Below are 20,169 nucleotides of genomic sequence, written 5' to 3'. Positions count from 1 at the left end.
ACACATTAGAAGTGCGTTTACACAGATGATATGTTGAGGTGTTCTCTTAAATATGAAAGACACTGTTAGATATTATCATGTGCAGAAACACACAGTTGATAAGTTAATGTACAAAATCTGCGTCCAAACAAGATTTTCAAACGTAATTCTTTTGGACTGTAATAGATAAATACAACGCTAGAATTATTTATAAAAAAAAGGGTAGTAGGAGGAGGAAATCAACAAAAACTGGCAAGAATTCTTTAAGACACAAGGCATTAAAACACACAGACAAGAGCTCAAGAACATCAAGTTAAAGAACTGTGCTTGATTTGCCATATTAAGTAGGCTATTGTTTTCAAAATCAAGAATATACTTTTAAATACAATTTGTTCAATACTCTGCTTACCCATATTTTTTTTTTCTTGTTTTAAGTATAAATCACTTTATGGTAATACATATGTGACCCTGGACCACAAAACCAGTCATATGGGTCAATTTTTTGAAATTGAGATTCGTATATCAAGAATAAAAAAGCTTTCCATTGATGTATGAGACAACTATTTGACAATATGAAATCTTGAGGGTGCAAAAAAATCTAAATATTGAGAAAATCACCTTTAAAGCTGTTCAATTCAATTTTTTTTTCAATTAGTATAGCTCTTTTCACGATACATATTGTTGCAAAGCAACTTTACAGCAAATTAAAGTTTTTACAATATATTTAGTAGTAGCTTACTAGTGGTGACTATGTCATATTGATGTACATATGGCAGAGATGTGTGGTAAAGATCAATTAATGACGTAATCAAACAGACAAAGAACACTATAAATTAGTAGCAAATTTCGGTAGTGCTGTATGTTGTTTCAGGGTTGGCATCATCTGAAGTCCTCTGAGGGGTTGGCATCATCTCTTCTTAAGTGTTCTAGATCCACACTGGAGCTTGTGAATTCCTAGTTACCATGGGATGTCAATCCCATGGCAGAAACAGAGAACAAATAGGAACATAATTAGCGTAGCTGCTGTTCAAACCAAGCAAAGAAAGATTTGTTCAACCAGAGCTAAAAGATTAATAATGTGCATTTGATCAGATATAACTGCAGGAAAAGTTTATGAGATGCATTATTTGAATGCTTGGCTAAAAAGATGTGTCTTTAATCTAGATTTAAACAGAGAGAGTGTGTCTGATCTCTGAACGTTATCAGGAAGGCTGTTCCAGAGTTTGGGAGCCAAATGTGAAAAAGCTCTACCTCCTTTAGTGGACTTTGCTATCCTAGGAACTACCAACAGTCCAGAGTTTTGCGATCTTAGGGAGCGTGATGGATTGTAGCGTGGTAGAAGACTAGTTAGGTACGCAGGAGCTAAACCGTTAAGTGCCTTATAGGTAAGAAGTAATATTTTGTAGCTGACCTGGTAAGGACTCTATCAGCTGCATTTTGGACTATCTGTAGCTATCTGTTTATTGAAGATGCAGGACAAAGACCTAGTAGTGCATTACAATAGTCCAGTCTAGAGCTCATGAATGCATGAACTAGCTTTTCTGCGTCAGAAATAGGTCACGTAGCTTGGCAATGTTTCAAATGAAGTTTTTAGCCATGCATATTACTAATCCAAAACATTTATATATTTATGGTAGGAAATTTACAAAATACCTTCATGGAACATGATCTTTACCTAATAGTGATTTTGGCATAAAAGAAAAATTGATCCTTTTGACCCATATAATGTATTGTTGGCTATTGCTACAAATATACCTGTGCTACTTATGACTGTTTTTGTGGTCCAGGGTCACGTATTTCCATGTGCAGAAGCTAGAAGCACCTAGCTAGAAGCGTAATTCAGTAGATACAATTTCAAAACACTAGATTTATTCATAGAGAAAAGTGGTAGTAAGAGAAGGAATCAACAAAAACTGGCAAAAACTCTTCAAAATACAAGGTGTGAATGAACTTAAGCATGAAAGACTCAAAACACAAACAGAAAAACTTCTTACCATTTTTCTAAATCAAATGCAAAATTTTAATTAAAACAATATGTTAAATACCCTTCTTTCCAATTTTTTTTCTTGTTTTAAGCATGAATCACTTTATTCTAATACATATTTCTGAAAAAAAGTACTAAATATTTAGTCATTTTGCTTCTCAGTATAAAAGTATCTTGATTTAACATTGTGAAACACGTTTACAATTAAGAACAAAACGTCACTTGAGGATGAGGTGTGACGTCATCATGTAATTTCCCATCATGCTTTTGTTAGTTAGCTCAAGTTACTGCAGAAATCCTGTGTGGTATCATCTCTGTTTTTTCTTCATAGTCTCATTCAGTGTCAGTGTTTGTTGTTGGGCCCTGAAATCACTCTCACTGAATCATGGGACCGACGGATGAATGAAATGCCTGCTCTTATACTGCTAATATACGATAACTGGCCTGTGTGTGTGTGTGCGCGCATTTCCACGCAACACTGCAGTGCTGCTGCTGCTGCTCTTTGACTGCACATGCTGCGGTTAGTAACACACACACATTACACAGCAAACACACAATCACACAAACACACACACAGTCCTGCACGCACATTCACACTCATACAGAGAAACCACACACACACACAGAGACTCTCTAGCAGCAGCACATGCAGGAATATAAACCCCAAATTTTGCAAGTCAAGTGTCAGATGTGTGTGTGTGTGTGACATAGAGGAAAGAGGAAGTTGTGTGCAGTTGAAAGGCTTCCTCCCCTCTGCAGGGTTGCAGAGCAGCAGCAGCGGCACAGGGGAAAGAACGAGAGACGCAGACGACAGAAGAGACACTCACTGGACATCCTGAAGAAGCAGGAAGACGGCAAAGGTCAAAGGAGAGAGAGAGGCACTTCATTGATGAACTCACGCTCAGTCGCCAGACACTAAACTAGTTGATCGTTTCTAGATTCAGCTTAGATTGAGTCTGTGCTGGCAACTTCAGTAGTTGTCGTGAGGACGGTGAGTGTTGGGTTTGTAGTTTAGCGCTGGGATCATGGACGCGTTAGGAAGGTTTTAGGTCACCGAAGGTCACCCGAGGGCCGTTGGCGCTGCAATCGCTGCTGATTTGAGGTGAGTTCGTTGGAGATGGAGTTGTGGAGACAGTGTGCCGGATGGCTGATTCAGTGCCGAGTGCTTCCTGAGAACCACAGAGTCACCTGGGACAGCGCACAGGTGAGCGTTTACCTGCGGGTTACACTACATATTGCGAATCACTCATTTCTCAGTACTTTGTCGAAGCTCTTCACACAGTTCTCCTGACCAGCTTTCAGACTGGCACAGCATTTAAAGAGATAGTTCACTCACAAATTAAAATCTGAAAAAATTAAAAGTTTACTTCTTATGAGTTTGTTTCTGTTGAGCACGAAAGAAGATCATCTGAGGAATGTGACTAACCAAACGATTTCTGCTAGCCATTGACTTCCATAGTATTTATTCCATACACTGGAAGTCAATGAGTTACCAACATTCATTTTTTCAATCTTACATTCACAAACACTTCATACAGTCTCAAATCAAGTCATTTTTTCCATTAGTTTTACCCAACAAATAGACTTTATCACTCATAAAACAATGACCTAAAAACAGCAGGTAGAGTTACGCAATGTTTTCTGTAAAACTTCTTTACAGAACAATAATGACTCTGTTGTCTAGAATTCACTGCAGTATGTGTTGTACAATCTATAATAACACAAAATTATTCCTAATTCCTGGTAATTGAAAAACTCAAAAACGCCTTTTTCAACGTAATTGAAAAGCTAACGATTTTTCATTGTAGATATTACAAAAAAACATGTCAATCATTCTACTTTACAATTTCATGTTTAATTCAATATATTGCTTCCATTTCTTCGCAGAAATGTACTAACAATTTCTTAGTGAACATTGTTTCTGCGCCATTTTTTTCGATGTAGGTGTTCATCTACATCTAGTTGTTCTTCTGGTATTATATCTGGAATATATTTTTTGGTATTACTGTAGAAATGTAGGAAATTGCTGTGTTGTGTTAGATTTTGAACGTAAGTTTTGAAAAGAATGTCCAAATTGGTCTGTAGGCCAACTCAGTGAGTTTTGGTAGTGTTTGTGTCTGGTTTCAAGGTTTTCACTTCAGTATAATTCGAATTTGAAAGATGTTTGTACCAAAGCCATGATAAATGATCCACAGCTGAGCCATGAAAAGTCACGTCCATTTTGAGAGCAACGATATTGTGAGTATCGGTGATCCTGTGTAGCTGATCTGTCTGAATGTGTGTTTGACAGGTGTGTGATTTGGCCCATGCGCTGAGAGATGGCGTTTTACTCTGTCAGCTGCTCAATAACCTGCTGCCGCAGTCGGTCAACCTGCGTCTGATTAACCTGCGACCCCAGATGTCTCAGGTACAGAAACAGAGTATCTGTGTGATATGAAAATCACCTGATTACCATCATCAGCTGCTCATCTTAATGGCAAATGAGTGAATGTGAGTGTGAGTGCGAGTGTGTGAAAGCAAAGATCCAAGCTGAAATTGACAACACTGTGGTCACTGGTCAGTATTTAATGGTAACCTCAGCCGTCACACACACATACACACAGATTTGAGAAAGTTTATTGTGTGTGTTTGCTGATGAGTTTACAGCACTTGTTTCATGTACAGTCTTACATGACACTTCCTTATTCTCCGCTTAACTTCCTCCTACACACACACACGCACACACCCGCAGCACAAGGCTGTGACTCAGGAAGTAGTTTAAATGCAGATGTAGATGCTGTTTCTGCATTTGCTTGGTGTGTCTCACACATACAATGCTGCTTTGACTGTCTGTAACATATATTAGCAATAGACATTCTGTCGTATACTGAGTAAAGTGAGCTTATGATGCAAAATCGGTGTGTCTTTCTATCTATCATTCGCAGTGCTGGGTAGTAACTGATTACATGTAATCAGGATTGCGTAATCAGATTAAAAAAATTAAGTATTTGTAATTAGATTATATTACATGCGCAAGCATATTACAAGTGCACATAATCAGATTACAGTTAGTTTAATAGAATTTATAGATTACATGATTACATTTGTGACCCTGAACAACAAAACCAATCATAAGGGTCAATTTTATGGAATTGAGATTTATAAATTATCTGAAAGATGAATAAATAATCAATCAATCAATCAATCAATCAAAATTTATTTATACAGCACAATAAAAACAACAGTAGTTGAAATTGTGATTGAAAAGGCGCAGTCACCCCTCAACTTCAATCTAGATCTAGGGACTCAAGGGTCTAACAGATGTATTTGGGTTTAAAAGATCACTAAGATATTCAGGAGCTGTTCAGGAGCTTTAAAAACAAACAATAACATTTTAAACTCGATTCTGTAGCAGACCGGCAACCAGTGCAAAGAGCATAGTACAGGGGTGATACGATCAAATCTGCGGATGCCAGTCAAAAGCCTGCCAGCCGCATAAGCGCTCCATTGATGTATTTGTTAGGACAGGACAGTATTTGGCCGAGATGCAACAATTTGGAATCTGAGGGTGCAAAAAAATCAAAATGCTGAGAAAATCGCCTTTACAGTTGCCCAAATTAAGTTTTTTTTTACAGTAGGAAATTTACAAAATATCTTCATGGAATATGATCTTCACTTAATATCCTAATAGTTTTTGGTATATAAATAAAAAAAAAAAAGATAATTTTGACCCACACAATGTATTGTTGGCGACCATGCTACTTAAGACACATATAAAATGTGACCCTGGACCACAAAACCAGTCATAAGTGTCAATTTTTCAAAATTGAGCTTCATACATCACCTGAAAGCTGAATAAATAAGCTTTCCATCGATGTATGGTTTGTTAGGATAGAAGAATATTTGGCCGAGATACAACTATTTCAGTACATGGAATCTGAAGGTGCCAAAAATATTGAGAAAATCGCCTTTAAAGTTTTCCAAATTAAGTTCTTTGAAATGCATATTACTAATCAAAAATTAAGTTTTTATATATTTACAGTACGAAATTTACAAAATCTCTTTATGGAACATGATCTTTACTTAATTTCCTAATGATTTTTGGCATAAAAGAAAAATCTATAATTTTGACCCATACAATGTAGTGTTGGCTACTGCTACAAATTTACCCGTGATACTTCAGACTGGTTTAGTGGTCCAGGGTCACATTTTATACACAATGGCAGTAAATTGTTCATAATGTACTTACTTGTCCTAATCTATCTATTGCTCTCTGTGAATGATTAATCTTGTGTGTGTTTGTAGTTCTTGTGTCTGAAGAACATCAGGACGTTCCTGTGTGCCTGTCAGGAGAAATTCGGCATGAAGAAGAATGAGCTTTTTGAGGCATTTGACCTGTTTGACGTCCGGGACTTTGCGAAGGTCTGAACTTTCACAGAGTGTTGATGTGTGATTATTTGGGTAATGATGATGATGATGATGTCATGCTAACAAACACTCGTGCCGCAGGTGATCGACACGCTGTCCATCCTGTCACAAACGCCGCTGGCCCTGCAGAGAGGATTCCGGTAACACACAGACACACACTCACACTCTTAGTTTAGTTGAGTTAGTCATGGTTTACTCAGCCGCGTGTGACTGTTTCTCCTCCGTGGAACACAGAAGCAGATGTTCGGCAGAATGTTCACACATGTGATTTGTGTTTGTCGTTTCACTGCAGGCCGTTTCCAGATGAAGCATGTGTTGGAGATGATGACATCTACACCGGCCTCTCAGACCAGATCGAGTGAGTGTGTGTGTGTGTGTACTTAATCTGACTAAACCTCTGTAATATATAAATAAAGTGAATGAGGTTGTATTTAAGAACTGACTGTCTCTCAGTGACACGGTGGAGGAAGATGATGATCTTTATGACTGTGTGGAGGAAGATGAGAATGAAGGAGATGATATTTATGAAGATCTGATGAGGACAGAGGAACCAGAAATAGTAAGTCACACACGAATGCACACACAGAACAGTTACAGATGAATAGAGTTATAGATATCTGCTCATCTGTCTGTGTCTCTCACAGCAGCAGAAGGTTGAAGTGGACAAGAGGAGCTGCTGTCTTCAGGAAATCAGACAGACGGAGGAGAAATACACAAACACACTGGAATCAATACTTCAGGTAAACACACACACACTGACACTGGTATTCTTATCATATAGGTTCATTCCATAGGCGTAATAGTTTTTCTACTGTACAAACTGTATTTTCTATCCCCTTGCGTTACCCTACACCTGAACTTACCCCTCACATGAAACCACAGGCATTTTTTCATTCTCAAAACACTTCATTCAGTTTGATTTATAAGCTTGTTTCCTCATGGGGATTAAAAATATGGCACTATGATTACATCTGAATATTGGTCTTTAAATGTCTTCAAGCCAGGAATCTTACCAATAATCTCAATTTTGGGGCGTGAACTCCAAACTTGGGGAGAACCTCAAAAAATGGGGCGGAGTCTCATTGCACAAAGACTTTCACCATTGGCTCTGGCTTCAGCCAATTGTTACTGACTTACATTTCAAAATAAAACTTGATAAATTAAACATTGTTTCTAATTGATCTACAATAAAATAAACTATGCTATATAAATAAATATGCTCAGTGAGAGCAGAGCCCCAAAGACGGGAGTTTGAACCTCTGCCTAATGATATAACGGGAATCACCCACGAAGGGAAATGTTTTACTCAATCACCCCACGTCCCAGGGGTCAACCTTTCGCAGAGTAGGAGGAGGTAATGGCGCTGGGTGTAGCTAAAAGGTCCCATTTTCCAGTGAGGTCTGATTGGGGAGTTACGGAAAGGTACGGCGATCTCATGTCGCATATCTTATCTGCCACGCTATTCAGCGCCAATCCCACCATGCAGTCAACTTCACTGGTTAAGGTTAGAGTCAGGTGTGGGGTAGGTTCAGGGGTAAGCATTTGTGTAGTATAGTGTAGGAAACCAACACGGTGATTGACACATCTTTAGAATCAGGTGTGGGGTGGAGTTTGCGCTTAAGTGGATTGGGGGGGGGAACTGTGCGTGCGTGTCATGTGCCTGTCTGTCAAAGGGAGGAAGTCACGCCCTATTTTGAAGCTCCCACTCTGTTTTGGAGTTCCCGCCCCCATTTGGAGATCTCCAGGCTGTAGTTACACCCTGCTCAAATATCTGTAATACAAGACATTTGCGGTTACCAGCAGGTGGCGCTATAATTATAACAGAATATTGGCCGTTAAATGTGTTCAGGCCAGGACTCTTATCAAACACATGAAGTTTGGAGCAGATCAGACATTGTAAGGCTGAGTTATAACAACTTCCTTTTCCATGGTGAAACACTGAAGTTTGTCGGGCCGCCACGGACACGCCCTTTAACGCAAACTCAAAATCTTCGTAATTTAATACCACAAAGGGCTTTAGATTACACCGACCAAATTTGGTGTTGATCTGAATAAATCTCTAGGAGGAGTTTGTTTAAATACAGCGCCTGACATGGCACAAAACTTGCTGAGAAAATTCAAAATAACAGACTTCATGTTGGGTTTCGGACTTCGTACCATGGGACTTTTTTGCAGGTATTGGTGTGTTACATTTGTCTACCGAATTTGGTACATGTATGTGAAACACAGCTCGAGGGGCACTTTGCTGAAAATTTTATAGCCATTGCGCCATCGGTGCTCGGGCCCTAAAAATTAAATATCTAAATAAATAAAAAATATATAGATTTTTTTTGTGGTTTTATAAATTTAACCAATTAGACATGTTTGCTAATCAAACCATTAAAACCGAAAAGAAAACAGGTTTCATAGGGGCCCATGTTTATCAGTAGTATTTTTGTGACTCTCTGAATAAGTTCACGCTCTGGAACTGAACCCAGAGACGCTGAGGCTCTGACCATTGGGCCGCTGTGAGGTGCAGGTGCTGTGGTTTACTGATTCTCTCACAGTCACATCTGATGATGAGAGGAACGTGTCAGTCAACCTGAAACCGAAAGTGTTTCAGCAGCGGACTCTCTTTAACCGCGAGCACACAGACGCTCCTCTCAGACATGCATGAACAATGAACACGTGGTGCGTCAGGCTCATGCACACGTCCTGTTGTGTTTATTTGTGTGTCCGCAGCACTTTCTGAAACCGCTGCAGCCTTTCCTGCAGCCTGTGGACATCGAGAACATCTTCATCAACATCCAAGTGAGTCTCTCCATCATCATCATCATCATCATCAGCTCATGAGTCTCTCAGGTTCATCCGATCAGCTCAATAATTCACGTCCTCTCTCACAGGATCTGGCCAATACCCATCGCTCTCTGCTTCACGAGCTGCAGGAGTCCATACTGCATTTACGAGCCGAGAACCTCTACCAGATCTTCATCAACTACAAAGAGAGGTACGACATGCACAGATCTGAGAACTGAGGAGTTTTAGGAGACCAAACTCGTACAGCACTTAAAAGAAACACAACTGAGGCTTCCGGTCAAATGCGTGAGGCCTGAATGAGCAGTAAACATTGAATCTGTAAATGAATCATTAATTCAACTGATTCGTTCAACCGCACTTATTCAATTAGGAATGAGACAAGTGGTTTTCCAAATTAGTAAGTCGTTGGATAATTAAGTTCGACAACACTGATTCATTCTGGAATGAGTGGGTCATTGAATCATTTATTCAGTGGTTTGTTTAAAACATTGATTCATTTAGGAATTGAAAAGCTTTATGTCTTTATGAGTTATTCATTTAACCAATGATTCCACTATTTGTTCAACAACACTAATTGAGGAATAAAAAAGTGACTGTCTATATGAGTTAGTCATTGAGTTATCGATTCATCACTGAATGAACTAATTTGTTCAAGAATTATTGATTCAGTCATCAACACTTGATTCATTCATCTTGAACGTCATTTATGAAACGTGCAAATTGCTTGTAAAACCATTCTTACACAATCAAAATCAAAGAGTGGATTTACGAATGATTTACACACTAATTGTTTCATCATTGAGGTTCATTGCAACATACATGAATGAAAGGTTGTTTTCTGTTCGAATTAAATGGATCTGTGTGTGTGTGTGTGTGTGTGTGTTAGGCTGTTGCTGTATGGACGTTACTGCAGTCAGGTGGAAGCCGCCACCAAACACCTGGACAAAATCACCAGCACGCATGAAGATGTGAAGATGAAACTGGAGGTCAGAAACACACAGACACAAACACACAAACACACCACAGACGCATTTAACCCGATATAAATACCACCGGCTAACCGAAAGCCAGCACTACAAAATATCAGTGATCTCATTTAGCAAACCTGCTCACATTTAGGAGTGCTCGATGCGCGCCAACAGTGGCAGGTTTTCACTGCGAGATCTGCTGATGGTTCCCATGCAGAGAGTTCTGAAGTATCATCTGCTGCTGCAGGTAACACATACACACTGCAATTTCACTGTATTAGTGAGATCTGACCCTCATACGCACAATCAAACCTGTACAGAACAACACAAACACACGTCTGTGTAAATGAGGACATGCATGTGACTTTTGTGGTTTTTAAATAAAGCTAATTAGGTTCAAACAAATATAGACTATAAGTTGTAGTCACACGTGCTGATGTAAAATTACTGTTTTTTTGCAACGATGTGGGTTCTTTCATACATTTGATTTTGTAATATTTACTTTTATCCAAAGTTAGCTGTGTTAAGTTTGAGGTATGCATTTTATTTTACACTAATAGAAAAAAAAATCTTTTAACATTTTTACACTTTATGTCTGTATATTTTTAATTGCAATACATATCTTTGAAAGTTTGTTTCTCAACTTCAGCAGCACTTACATACACTAAACTTAATAGTTTTTACTGAGGGATTTGCTCTATATCATTCACACTGATGTGTTATTGCTCTTTATCTGTTTGCATCTGTAGATTTCAATTTTAATGCATGTTTTAAAAGTTTGTTCCTCCACTTCAGCAGCACTTACATACACCAAAACTTACAGTTTTATTCCTCTCTATATTCCGAAGGTTTTTACTGATGGATTTGTTCATATATCATTCACACAGATTTATTATTACTTTTTATTTATTTGTACCTGTAGATTTCAATTGCAATACATATTCTAAAAGTTTTTTCTCCACTTTTGCAGCACGTACACACACCAAAACTTAGAGTTTTATTTCTCTCTATTTAGTGAAGGTTTCCTCTGAAGGGTTTGTTCAGTTAATGGAGTGATAACAAGAGAAATACAAAATCCCCTCAGGAAAAAACGTTAACTCTAATATGACAACAAAATAAAAAATCTGGCTTTATCTAATCTTCTGATTAATGTTTAGAAAATTAATGCAAATTAGTGTGTGAGATATTAAATAATACCAGAAAACTTGCAAATAATACTAAATAGTCATCTTAATGTGCTGCGATTAATCAACTGGGTTAGTATATTAATATCTATTAGATAAAATGCTTACCCCGTTCACCTGTACTGTCTTGCATTAAACTCTTTTTCTTTCTTAAAAAGAAAATAATGTGGGTGGGTGTGTGTCTTAGGAGCTTATGAAACACACGGTGGACCAGCAAGACAAGGAAAACTTGCGCACTGCACTGGATGCCATGAGGGTGAGTGTGTGTGTGTGTGTTTATCATGTACAATAGTAAAACAAGGGATAAGGAGTCGTTTCAGCAGCGCATGTGTGTGTGTGTGTGTGTGTGTGCAGGATCTAGCTCAGTGTGTGAACGAGGTGAAGAGAGACAACGAGATCATCCGTCAGATCACAACGTTTCAGCTGTGCATCGAGAACATGGTAAGGAAGCACCTGAGAATGATTCATTTCAGTTCTGAACTCTGATTCTGATTCATTTGTGTTTGATGCTGATTCAGACTCTCTCTCTGTTCAGTCTCAGTCTCTGGCATTATACGGACGACCCAAAATAGATGGAGAATTCAAGATCTGCAGCATGGAGAAGAAATCCAAACAGGACAGGTGTGTGTACTCTTATTATAACTATAACTTAATACTGTAACAATAACTATAACAATAATCATTAATATAATTATAACCATAAAGAGAACTACCAATATAATGATAACTATAATGATAGCAGTAAATATAATTATAGCTATGAGTATAACAATGTCTGTGATAACATTCTGTTTATTATAAACGTGCTGCAGTTTTGTCGCCTGTCTCTTTAAAAGCTCAAGCTTGGATTCTGATTGGCTGTCAATGTTTTTATCATTCATCATATTGAATAAAAACATATAATAATATTGTCATTATAGTTATTATAACTTTGTAGCTATTGTGATAAGGTTTGTTTTTGATGTAACGCTCTGTGTGTGTGTGCAGGTACGGCTTTCTCTTCGACAAGGCTCTGTTAGTGTGTAAGAAGCGCAGCGGCGAGAATCTGGAGCTGAAGGAGCTGATTGAGCTTCAGCATTTCCAGCTGAGAGACGAGCCGTCAGGAGAGAAAGACAGCAAGAAGGTTCCACACCTCTCGTCTCACAGCACTTCATCATCATCATCATCATTAGCACACACCTGTACGTGACTCTTGTGTGTATTTACAGTGGACGCACACGTTCCTGCTGATGGATTTGTACGGTCAGGGCGGCTACGATCTCTACTTTAAGACGCGAGAGCTGAAGAAGAAGTGGCTGGAGCAGTTTGAGATGGCGCTGTGAGTCCTTCGCTCATGTTCCTCAAAACTTCAGCTTAGCTTCAGCTCCTATAATAATATAATGTGATATAATGAGTTTAAACATGCTTGTAGGTCCAACATGTGTCCGGAGAACGGTACAGCTAACGGTCACGACTTTCAGATGCACTGTTTTGAAGACACCACCTCATGTAAAGCCTGTCAGATGCTCCTCAGGTGAACTTCAGCTTCATCACTGTCAATCAGTCGTTTCACTGCAGCGTTCATGAGTGAATGAGCTGCTCTTTTCAGCTCAGCAAACAAATGAGTAAAAAAGGCTGTTGCAGTTAGTTAGAACAACTTAAAATTTGTCTGAGATAACTATTTAATTTAACTAAAGTTAACTAAACTTATAATTTTACACCAAGCATGAACATTTACTTGTTTTGAAAGTTGAAACAATGCATTTTACCTATTCTAGTGTTAAATTTGAAGTTGTGACAACTAATTGCAGCAATTATTTCTAGTGTATTATGCTGGATCTTGTATGGATTCATTTTGCTTTCTGACTTGGGAAAGTCACAGAAAGGTGTTTTATTTTAGTATTATCGATATGCTATTGAGATTTAATTATTATTTAGAATTATTTTTATTATTTTTTAGTTTTAAGTTTTAATATTTTTTTTTACTTTATGATACGACTTGAATTCATTTATTTTTAGTTTTCAAGGAAACATTTGTTTTTTGTTTTTTTGCATTTTTTATCTAATGTTTATATTTTCTTTTGTGTTATATGTCAGTTAATGACAGTGTTTATTGATAATAACAACACTGGTTCGCAGCTGGGTTTCAGTAAATGCTTACTTAGTTCAAACAACACATTTTTGTGTATCTTTGTTGCATTTTAAGTTGTGATAGCTAATCACAGCAATTATTTCTACAACTAATTATGTTGTTGTTACATGTAGCTGTGTCTTTTAGCAGTTTTATTAGTTTTTTAATTAGTTTTTAGTTTTTAGTGTTTTTTATTTTTTAGTTTACATCTTTAAATTTTATACATTTGTTGTTTTACTTTTGCTTAATATTTCTCTTTAATTTGTATGTTGTTTTTACTAGATTAGTTTAACTTATTACTTTAAGACTTAAACTTCCATGGCAACATTTCTAATTTTCATTTAGTTTTTCATCTAATGTTTATATTTTAAGTTTTAGAATGTTTTTTAATAGTTTATTTTGAATGTTTGTTGGCACTAACAACACTAGTTTGCAGCTCGGTTTCAGTAAATGCTCTTTTTAGTCCAGGAGGAAGTTCTGAACTGTGAAAGTTGCAGCATCTTTTCATTTCGACTTTCAGCAAGCTCATCAAATGAATATAATTAAGATAAATGTAGACGTGTCAGGATCTGACTCCTGCAAGATATAAAGGAGAATGACGTTTTATATGTGTGTGTGTGTGTGTGTGTGTGTGTATCAGGGGGATCTTCTATCAGGGCTATCGCTGCTCACGCTGTAAAATGGCCGCTCATAAAGAGTGTCTGGGTCGAGTTCCTGCATGCGGACGAAACTCTGGTGAGAAAACAGATATAGAACATGTGAGAATGTAACATGTTGATGCCATTCCTTCAGTCAAATTCACATGTGCTTCTCATTCACTCCACAGAAATGTCTGGAACACTCAAGAAGGTCTGTGCATCAATATCATACCAATATTATGTTGCGTAGACAGTTCTTTTTTTTTTTTTTTTTTTTTTTTTTTTTTTATTTCTTTGCAGCACGTCCTGCTGTTTTACATAGAACATTACACATATGTTGACACACAAGCACATGATAAACCCATTTGCACACTGTGAAAGTGAGCCTAAATTCAAACATCTGACACTTAAACAGCTTAAATATAACATAATGTAATATAATATAATATAATATAATATAATATAATATAATATATCTCTGCATAGTCATGAGCAGTGTTGGGGAAAGTTACTTTTAAAATTAATGCATTACAATATTGCATTAATTCCCCAAATTATGCCACTTAGTTACTTTTTATGGAAAGTAATGCGTTATGTTACTTTTGCATTACTTTTCTTATCTGTTCAGGGCTTGCTTGTTTGTTTTTAATATAAAAGTTCTATTTTTAGCAGATGTAAAAGCCCTTTCACTCCAAAGTGAAATGAATCAGCCTCAGGCAAAAGGAAAAGTACAGGTGTACGTCTGTACAGTTGAACACAGGAGGAGAAAGTTCAACACTCTTCGGCAATAAAAAAAAAATATTTTTTTCATATTAGTATGGTTGAACTGGATCATCAAAGGTCAGCAGCAAAGACATTAGTTAATAAAATGGGATTAAATACATAAAGGATATTTGTATTATTTAACATTTAATTATTGCAGTTTTGCATCATATTCTGAGTTTGCATTTTACTGCTTTGCAAGTGAGATGAGTAAATGCATGTTTTACATTTAGTCCACAGTATCATCAGTATCATCATGTTAAGTACTTCTGTACTTCTGATTTCTTTTAACATGGGGACAGGAGACTAGTCAGTCAATACATGGGAAAACAAAGTAACTGGCGTTACTTCTTTGAGAAAGTAACTTTTCTTGTAAATTAAAAAGTAATGTTACTTTACTAGTTACTTGAAAAAAAGTAATCCGATTACGTAACTTGCGTTACTTATAATCCGTTACTGCCAACACAGGTCATGAGTATGAGGGTTAGTTTGTGTTTGTGGGTGTTGAAGTGTATTTTCCTGTTGTTTCAGGGTAAAACGATGAGGTTAGCGTCTCAAAGACAGGCCAAACCAGGTAACACACACATCAGACTGTGTCCTGATACTCCCACACACACACATACACACAGGTGTCGCTCACACACGTCTGTCTGTCTGTCTGTCTGTCGTGATCAGGTCTACCAAAGATGGAGGTGTGTGCAGATTATTACGGTCTCCCTCCGCCACCGGTGGCGTTCGGCCAGCCGCTCCCGCTGTCTGTGGGCGACGTGGTGGAGCTGACACGGGCCGAGGCCGACCTGCAGTGGTGGGAGGTGAGAGGTCATCGCTCTCTCACACACACACACACACACGTACAGAAGCGTTTCTGTACACAGGAGAACTAGTTACCAACAAGCTCCTCAACAAGCCCTGTGACATACAGTGACTGTGAAGTACATCTGAGCAGCTGAATATCAGCATGAGAGATGAATTTCTGGTCACTGTTTTGAATATGAAAATATTTATGAAACATTTAAAAATAACAATAGTAATGCAAAAATAATGCAGGTTTTGGTTTGGTTCAAACACATTGAACTTTAACATTTGCTGTTGAGAATTCACCGTGTTTTATGATCTGGCACCACATTAAACAAAAGAAGAGCACCTAACACTTCAAAGCATGTATACTCTGATAATATGACTATATGAACAGAAGTGCGAGGCTTTGGTGAGCGAGTCTCTTTTGGTTTTGATTTCTCTGTAAATGAGGTTACAGCAGGACGTCTGATCTTTTATAATGGAGAAGAGAAACCTCCACACGTCTGCACTTTCTCCTTCTCTTTTTAACAAGCCTTTAGTCATTAATTTGTCATGGTAAATCCTGGATATGACTCTGAGTATTATGTGGTGCTGACTCCATGTAAATATGAATATACTGTATATAATAACGCATATATAGAGAGCTGACGTGTGTGTGTGTGTTTCAGGGCAGAAATCTGACCATCGGAGAGGTCGGCTGGTTTCCCTGCAGTAAAGTTCAGCCATTTGTGCCGGTGAGTTGATCACAATCTATTGGATCATATATATATCTATATATATATATATATATATGTATAATTACTGATTCATTTCCTACAATTTTTTATCTGTATTTGTTTCCCACTTTTTTATCCTGCATGTTTTATTTCCTACATTTATACTACATACATTTTCTTCTACATTTTTTAAATCTTTATTTACTCCAATTTTTATGTTCTGCAGTCTTTCATTTTTATTTATGTCCTACAATTTTTAGTATTTATACATTTTTGACTATTTCCTAGTTTACTGTATAATTATAATACAGTTACAGTGGGGTCCAAAAGTCTGTGAAAGTGCTTCTTTTATTCACTTTTATTTTTCATTTTAAATGAGTTTATCAGGATGGCAGTTTGAGTGAAATTGTAATAAAGCACACGATTCATGACAGAAATACTGCACAATGTGAAATTGTAAAATGCTCTGTTTGTTTCCAGGTTTAGATTAAATTTGTTGAGTAATTATTTTAGATTTGGATGTACTGTAATCATCTGTATCTACTGCTAGTAAAGTAAATGTTGTCTGCTCTTTGTAGGCGCATTCTCCAGATTTATCAGGACTGCCCTGGTAAAACACGCACACGCACACATACACATACACGTTTCATCTATATTCACTCTTTTTCTTTAAAGAATACATATAACACACCTGTTTTATGTCAGGTTTGCTGGTAATATGGACCGGGCCGGTGCTAAAACTCTGCTGACGTCTCGCTCCGATGGGACGTTTCTGGTGCGTCAGAAAGACGCCGGAGAATTCGCCATCAGCCTCAAGTACTATGAACACACTCAAACACGCTGACTGACAGCTGTCAATCAAACAGAGCACCACTGACACGCCTCTTTGTCTTTGTCTCAGGTTCAACATGGACACCAGACATATAAAGGTCACGTACTCAGAGGGACTCTACAGGATCAATGAGAAGAAAGCCTTCAAGGGGTTGTTTGTAAGTGATTCAACACACACAATCTGTCTGTCTAAAGCAGCATCTCAAAATGCAAGTTCACATATAAATGGTCATTCTGTTATCATTCATTCTCCCTCGTGCCCTTTCAAACATGCAGGAAATCTTTTTTTCCTCTGTAGAGCATGACAGAAGATATTTTGAGAAATGTTCTCAGTGTTTTATTGGTTGCTTGGTTTCAGACGTTCTTTAGAATATCTTCTTTTAAGTTCCACAGAAGAAAGTAACGGCCGGTTCACACTAAGAACGAGAACTAAATTAGTGTCAACATCAATGCAGATTGACTGAGCTGCTGTTTTGTCATCTGTCGCTTTAAATGCTCAAGCTCTTGAAAGTCAGATGGATTCTGATTGGCTGTCAGTGTTTTAATTATTCATTAGCTGGAGTTGTGCTGTGAATGTCATCATTCTTTTGTAGTTAGAATGATTATTAAAGCTCTTTAGTTATCATTATAGTTATTGTTGCAGTTATTTATATAGGTATTATTAGTTATCCTGAATTATTGTTTCAGTTATCGTTACAGTTATTCTTATAATTATCATTACATGTATCCAAAGATATCATTACAGTTATCATTGCAGGTATTGTTACAGTTATTGTTAGTTCTAGTTGTCCGTACAGTTATTGTTACAATTATTGTCACAATTATCATTTTATTTACTGTTAGTTATTGTTACATTTGTTACATCTATCATTACAGTTGTTACAGTTGTCCTTACAGTTATTGTTAGTTACTGTTACAGTTATTGTTAGTTATTGTTACAGACATCGTTACACTTACCATTACAATTATTGTTACTGTTATTGTTACATTTTTGGTTACAGTTATCATTAGCTATTTTTACAGTCATCACTAGAGATATTGTTACAGACATTGTTACAGTTATCATTACAATTACTGTTAGTTATTGTTACATTTTATTGTTACAGTTATTGCTAGTTAGCATTACAGTTATTGTTACAGTCATTGTTATATTTATTTATTACAATTGTTACATATTTATTTGTTATAAATATCATTACATTTTTTGTTACATCATTACAGTTGTCCTTACGGTTATTGCTAGTTACTCTTAAAGTCATCATTACAGTTGTCTTTGCAGGTATTGTTACAGTTATTGCTAGTCAGCATAACAGTTATTGTTACGGTCATTGTTATATTTACTGTCATTACATTTATTGTCACATCATTGCTGTTGTCCTTACTGTTACAGTTACTGTTAAAAAGTTATTGTTACAGTTATCCTAACAGTTATCACAATAGTTATTGTTACACTTATCGTCCAAGCAGTCTTCTCAACAGTTAATGTTCTTAGTGTGACTGGATCACAGGTTTGTAATGACATGAGAGGAAGTAAATGATGACAGATGGTGATGTGATAAAGGCATCAGGATCAGAGCTGTCGTGAGTGTGCAGCGTGTAACGTGTGGTGTGTGTGTTTGGCAGGAGCTGGTGCAGTACTATCAGGAGAACTCACTGAGGGAGTGTTTTAAGGATGTGGACTCCAGACTGCAGACGCCGTACAAGCAGCCGGAGCAGAGCGGAGTGCCGCAGCACAGCAACGCACGCTACGCAGGTACAGCATGGGTCATCTACACCCCAACGCAGATTAAACACGACCCACAGCCTTAACCCTGTGTGTGTGTGTGTGTGTGTGTGTGTGTGTGCAGGTATGAGTGAGCGCTACCACGGCACGGCTAAAGTGCGCTACGATTTCTCTGCACGGGACCGTACCGAACTCTCTCTACGGGAGGGAGACACCGTCAAAATCATCTCCAAGAAAGCCCACAACGGCTGGTGGAAAGGAGAGGTGTACGGCAGGGTACGGCACGCACACACACTTTACACTTTACACTCACAGTTCACCTATAAATCACCTTCTGTCATCATTTACTCACCCTCATCAGGTGTGACTTATTTCAGCTGAGATGTTCAGCAGATCTTTTCCATAAAAAATTCACAACAAACGTTGGCGCCGATAACCTTGTAGGCAAGTGCGCTGATGTGTAGCGCCATTGCGCCACAGGCGTCCTGAGTTAGAGTCCTGCCCCTTTGCTCCCTCCCATTTCACTTCCTGTTTGTTCTACACTGTCCTCTCATAACAAAAAGGCATAAAAAGTGCCAAAAATAAATCTTTTATAAAAAGTGAACATTTTTTAGAGCCAAATTTGCCCTCTGGAAGTTTTGTTTTTTAAAAAAAACAACTTTTTGTTACCAATTAAAATTCACTTGCATGGCGATTTTCACATTAAGGTTCAGAAACAAAAACTGAATTTGTAATTCATTGACAATTTGACAGATTTCTGAACAAGAAAGTCTTATGGGTTAGAAGTATGATGATGAGGTCGAGTGAATGGTGAGCGGATGTTGATTTCTGTGATTCAATAATGACAGTATCCGTGTTCTCCTGTAGGTGGGCCTTTTTCCTGCTAATTATGTGGAGGAGGAGCATTCAGATTACTGCTGACCAATCAACACCAACACCTTCATTACCCCGCCCATACAATCACAGCCACGTCAATCGTTTACAGCAGCTCAACCTCACCTGTGAATACAGTCAGACGTCCATATGAATGGGGTTTGCTGGCTTGTACATAAAGAGCGTTTCTCACTAGGAAAACTTAATGATTTTGTCATTTAATTTTAGACTCCCGTTTGGAGTGATTTAATCCAGGAGTGATTCAGATTAAAATGAGCGGTCTGACGGGTTCAGAAGAGCTTGTCAGTGTTTCAGTGGATGTAATGAGGTGTTGTTTTTTTCTTGGCATTCTGATTAAAATGGTTTTAAAAGCATTGTTCTGTTTAACAAACACGGAGAC

General features: G+C 37.6%; 1 protein-coding gene across 2 annotated transcripts; it reads left to right on the top strand.

The window, feature by feature from the left end:
• The first annotated feature begins 2,709 nt into the window (after window positions 1-2,709).
• On the top strand, window positions 2,710-20,163 carry LOC127164113 (proto-oncogene vav-like). 2 transcript variants are annotated; one of them, XM_051107830.1, is made up of 28 exons: window positions 2,710-3,167; window positions 4,254-4,370; window positions 6,248-6,364; window positions 6,452-6,510; window positions 6,663-6,728; window positions 6,824-6,929; window positions 7,018-7,110; window positions 9,092-9,160; window positions 9,253-9,356; window positions 10,053-10,152; window positions 10,286-10,381; window positions 11,506-11,574; window positions 11,673-11,759; window positions 11,854-11,939; window positions 12,306-12,441; window positions 12,527-12,636; window positions 12,730-12,831; window positions 14,069-14,163; window positions 14,255-14,277; window positions 15,360-15,402; window positions 15,504-15,640; window positions 16,295-16,360; window positions 16,921-16,952; window positions 17,048-17,158; window positions 17,244-17,331; window positions 18,797-18,926; window positions 19,021-19,172; window positions 19,764-20,163. In XM_051107830.1, exons 1-28 carry the CDS (start codon window positions 3,081-3,083, stop codon window positions 19,815-19,817), a joined length of 2,535 nt encoding a protein of 844 aa, XP_050963787.1. In that variant the 5' UTR covers window positions 2,710-3,080; the 3' UTR covers window positions 19,818-20,163. The 2 variants fall into 2 exon arrangements, with proteins under 2 accessions (XP_050963787.1, XP_050963778.1); XM_051107821.1 differs by having other exon boundaries at window positions 2,712-3,167; window positions 7,015-7,110; window positions 19,764-20,155.
• The last annotated feature ends 6 nt before the right edge of the window (window positions 20,164-20,169 follow it).

This window comes from Labeo rohita, chromosome 1 (assembly GCF_022985175.1).
Source record: "Labeo rohita strain BAU-BD-2019 chromosome 1, IGBB_LRoh.1.0, whole genome shotgun sequence".
Taxonomy (NCBI): Eukaryota; Metazoa; Chordata; class Actinopteri; order Cypriniformes; family Cyprinidae; genus Labeo; species Labeo rohita.
The sequence above is the reverse complement of the archived record's forward strand: the minus strand, read 5'-3'. Positions and strand labels throughout refer to the sequence as shown.

Bases quoted from the DNA above. Each gene is read 5' to 3' on its own strand.
- LOC127164113 (XM_051107821.1), top strand. From the start codon at position 3,081: ATGGAGTTGTGGAGACAGTGTGCCGGATGGCTGATTCAGTGCCGAGTG. The intron at 10,382-11,505 runs GTAACACATACA...TGTGTGTCTTAG, and splicing joins AGTATCATCTGCTGCTGCAG to GAGCTTATGAAACACACGGT. The intron at 12,637-12,729 runs GTGAGTCCTTCG...ACATGCTTGTAG, and splicing joins GAGCAGTTTGAGATGGCGCT to GTCCAACATGTGTCCGGAGA.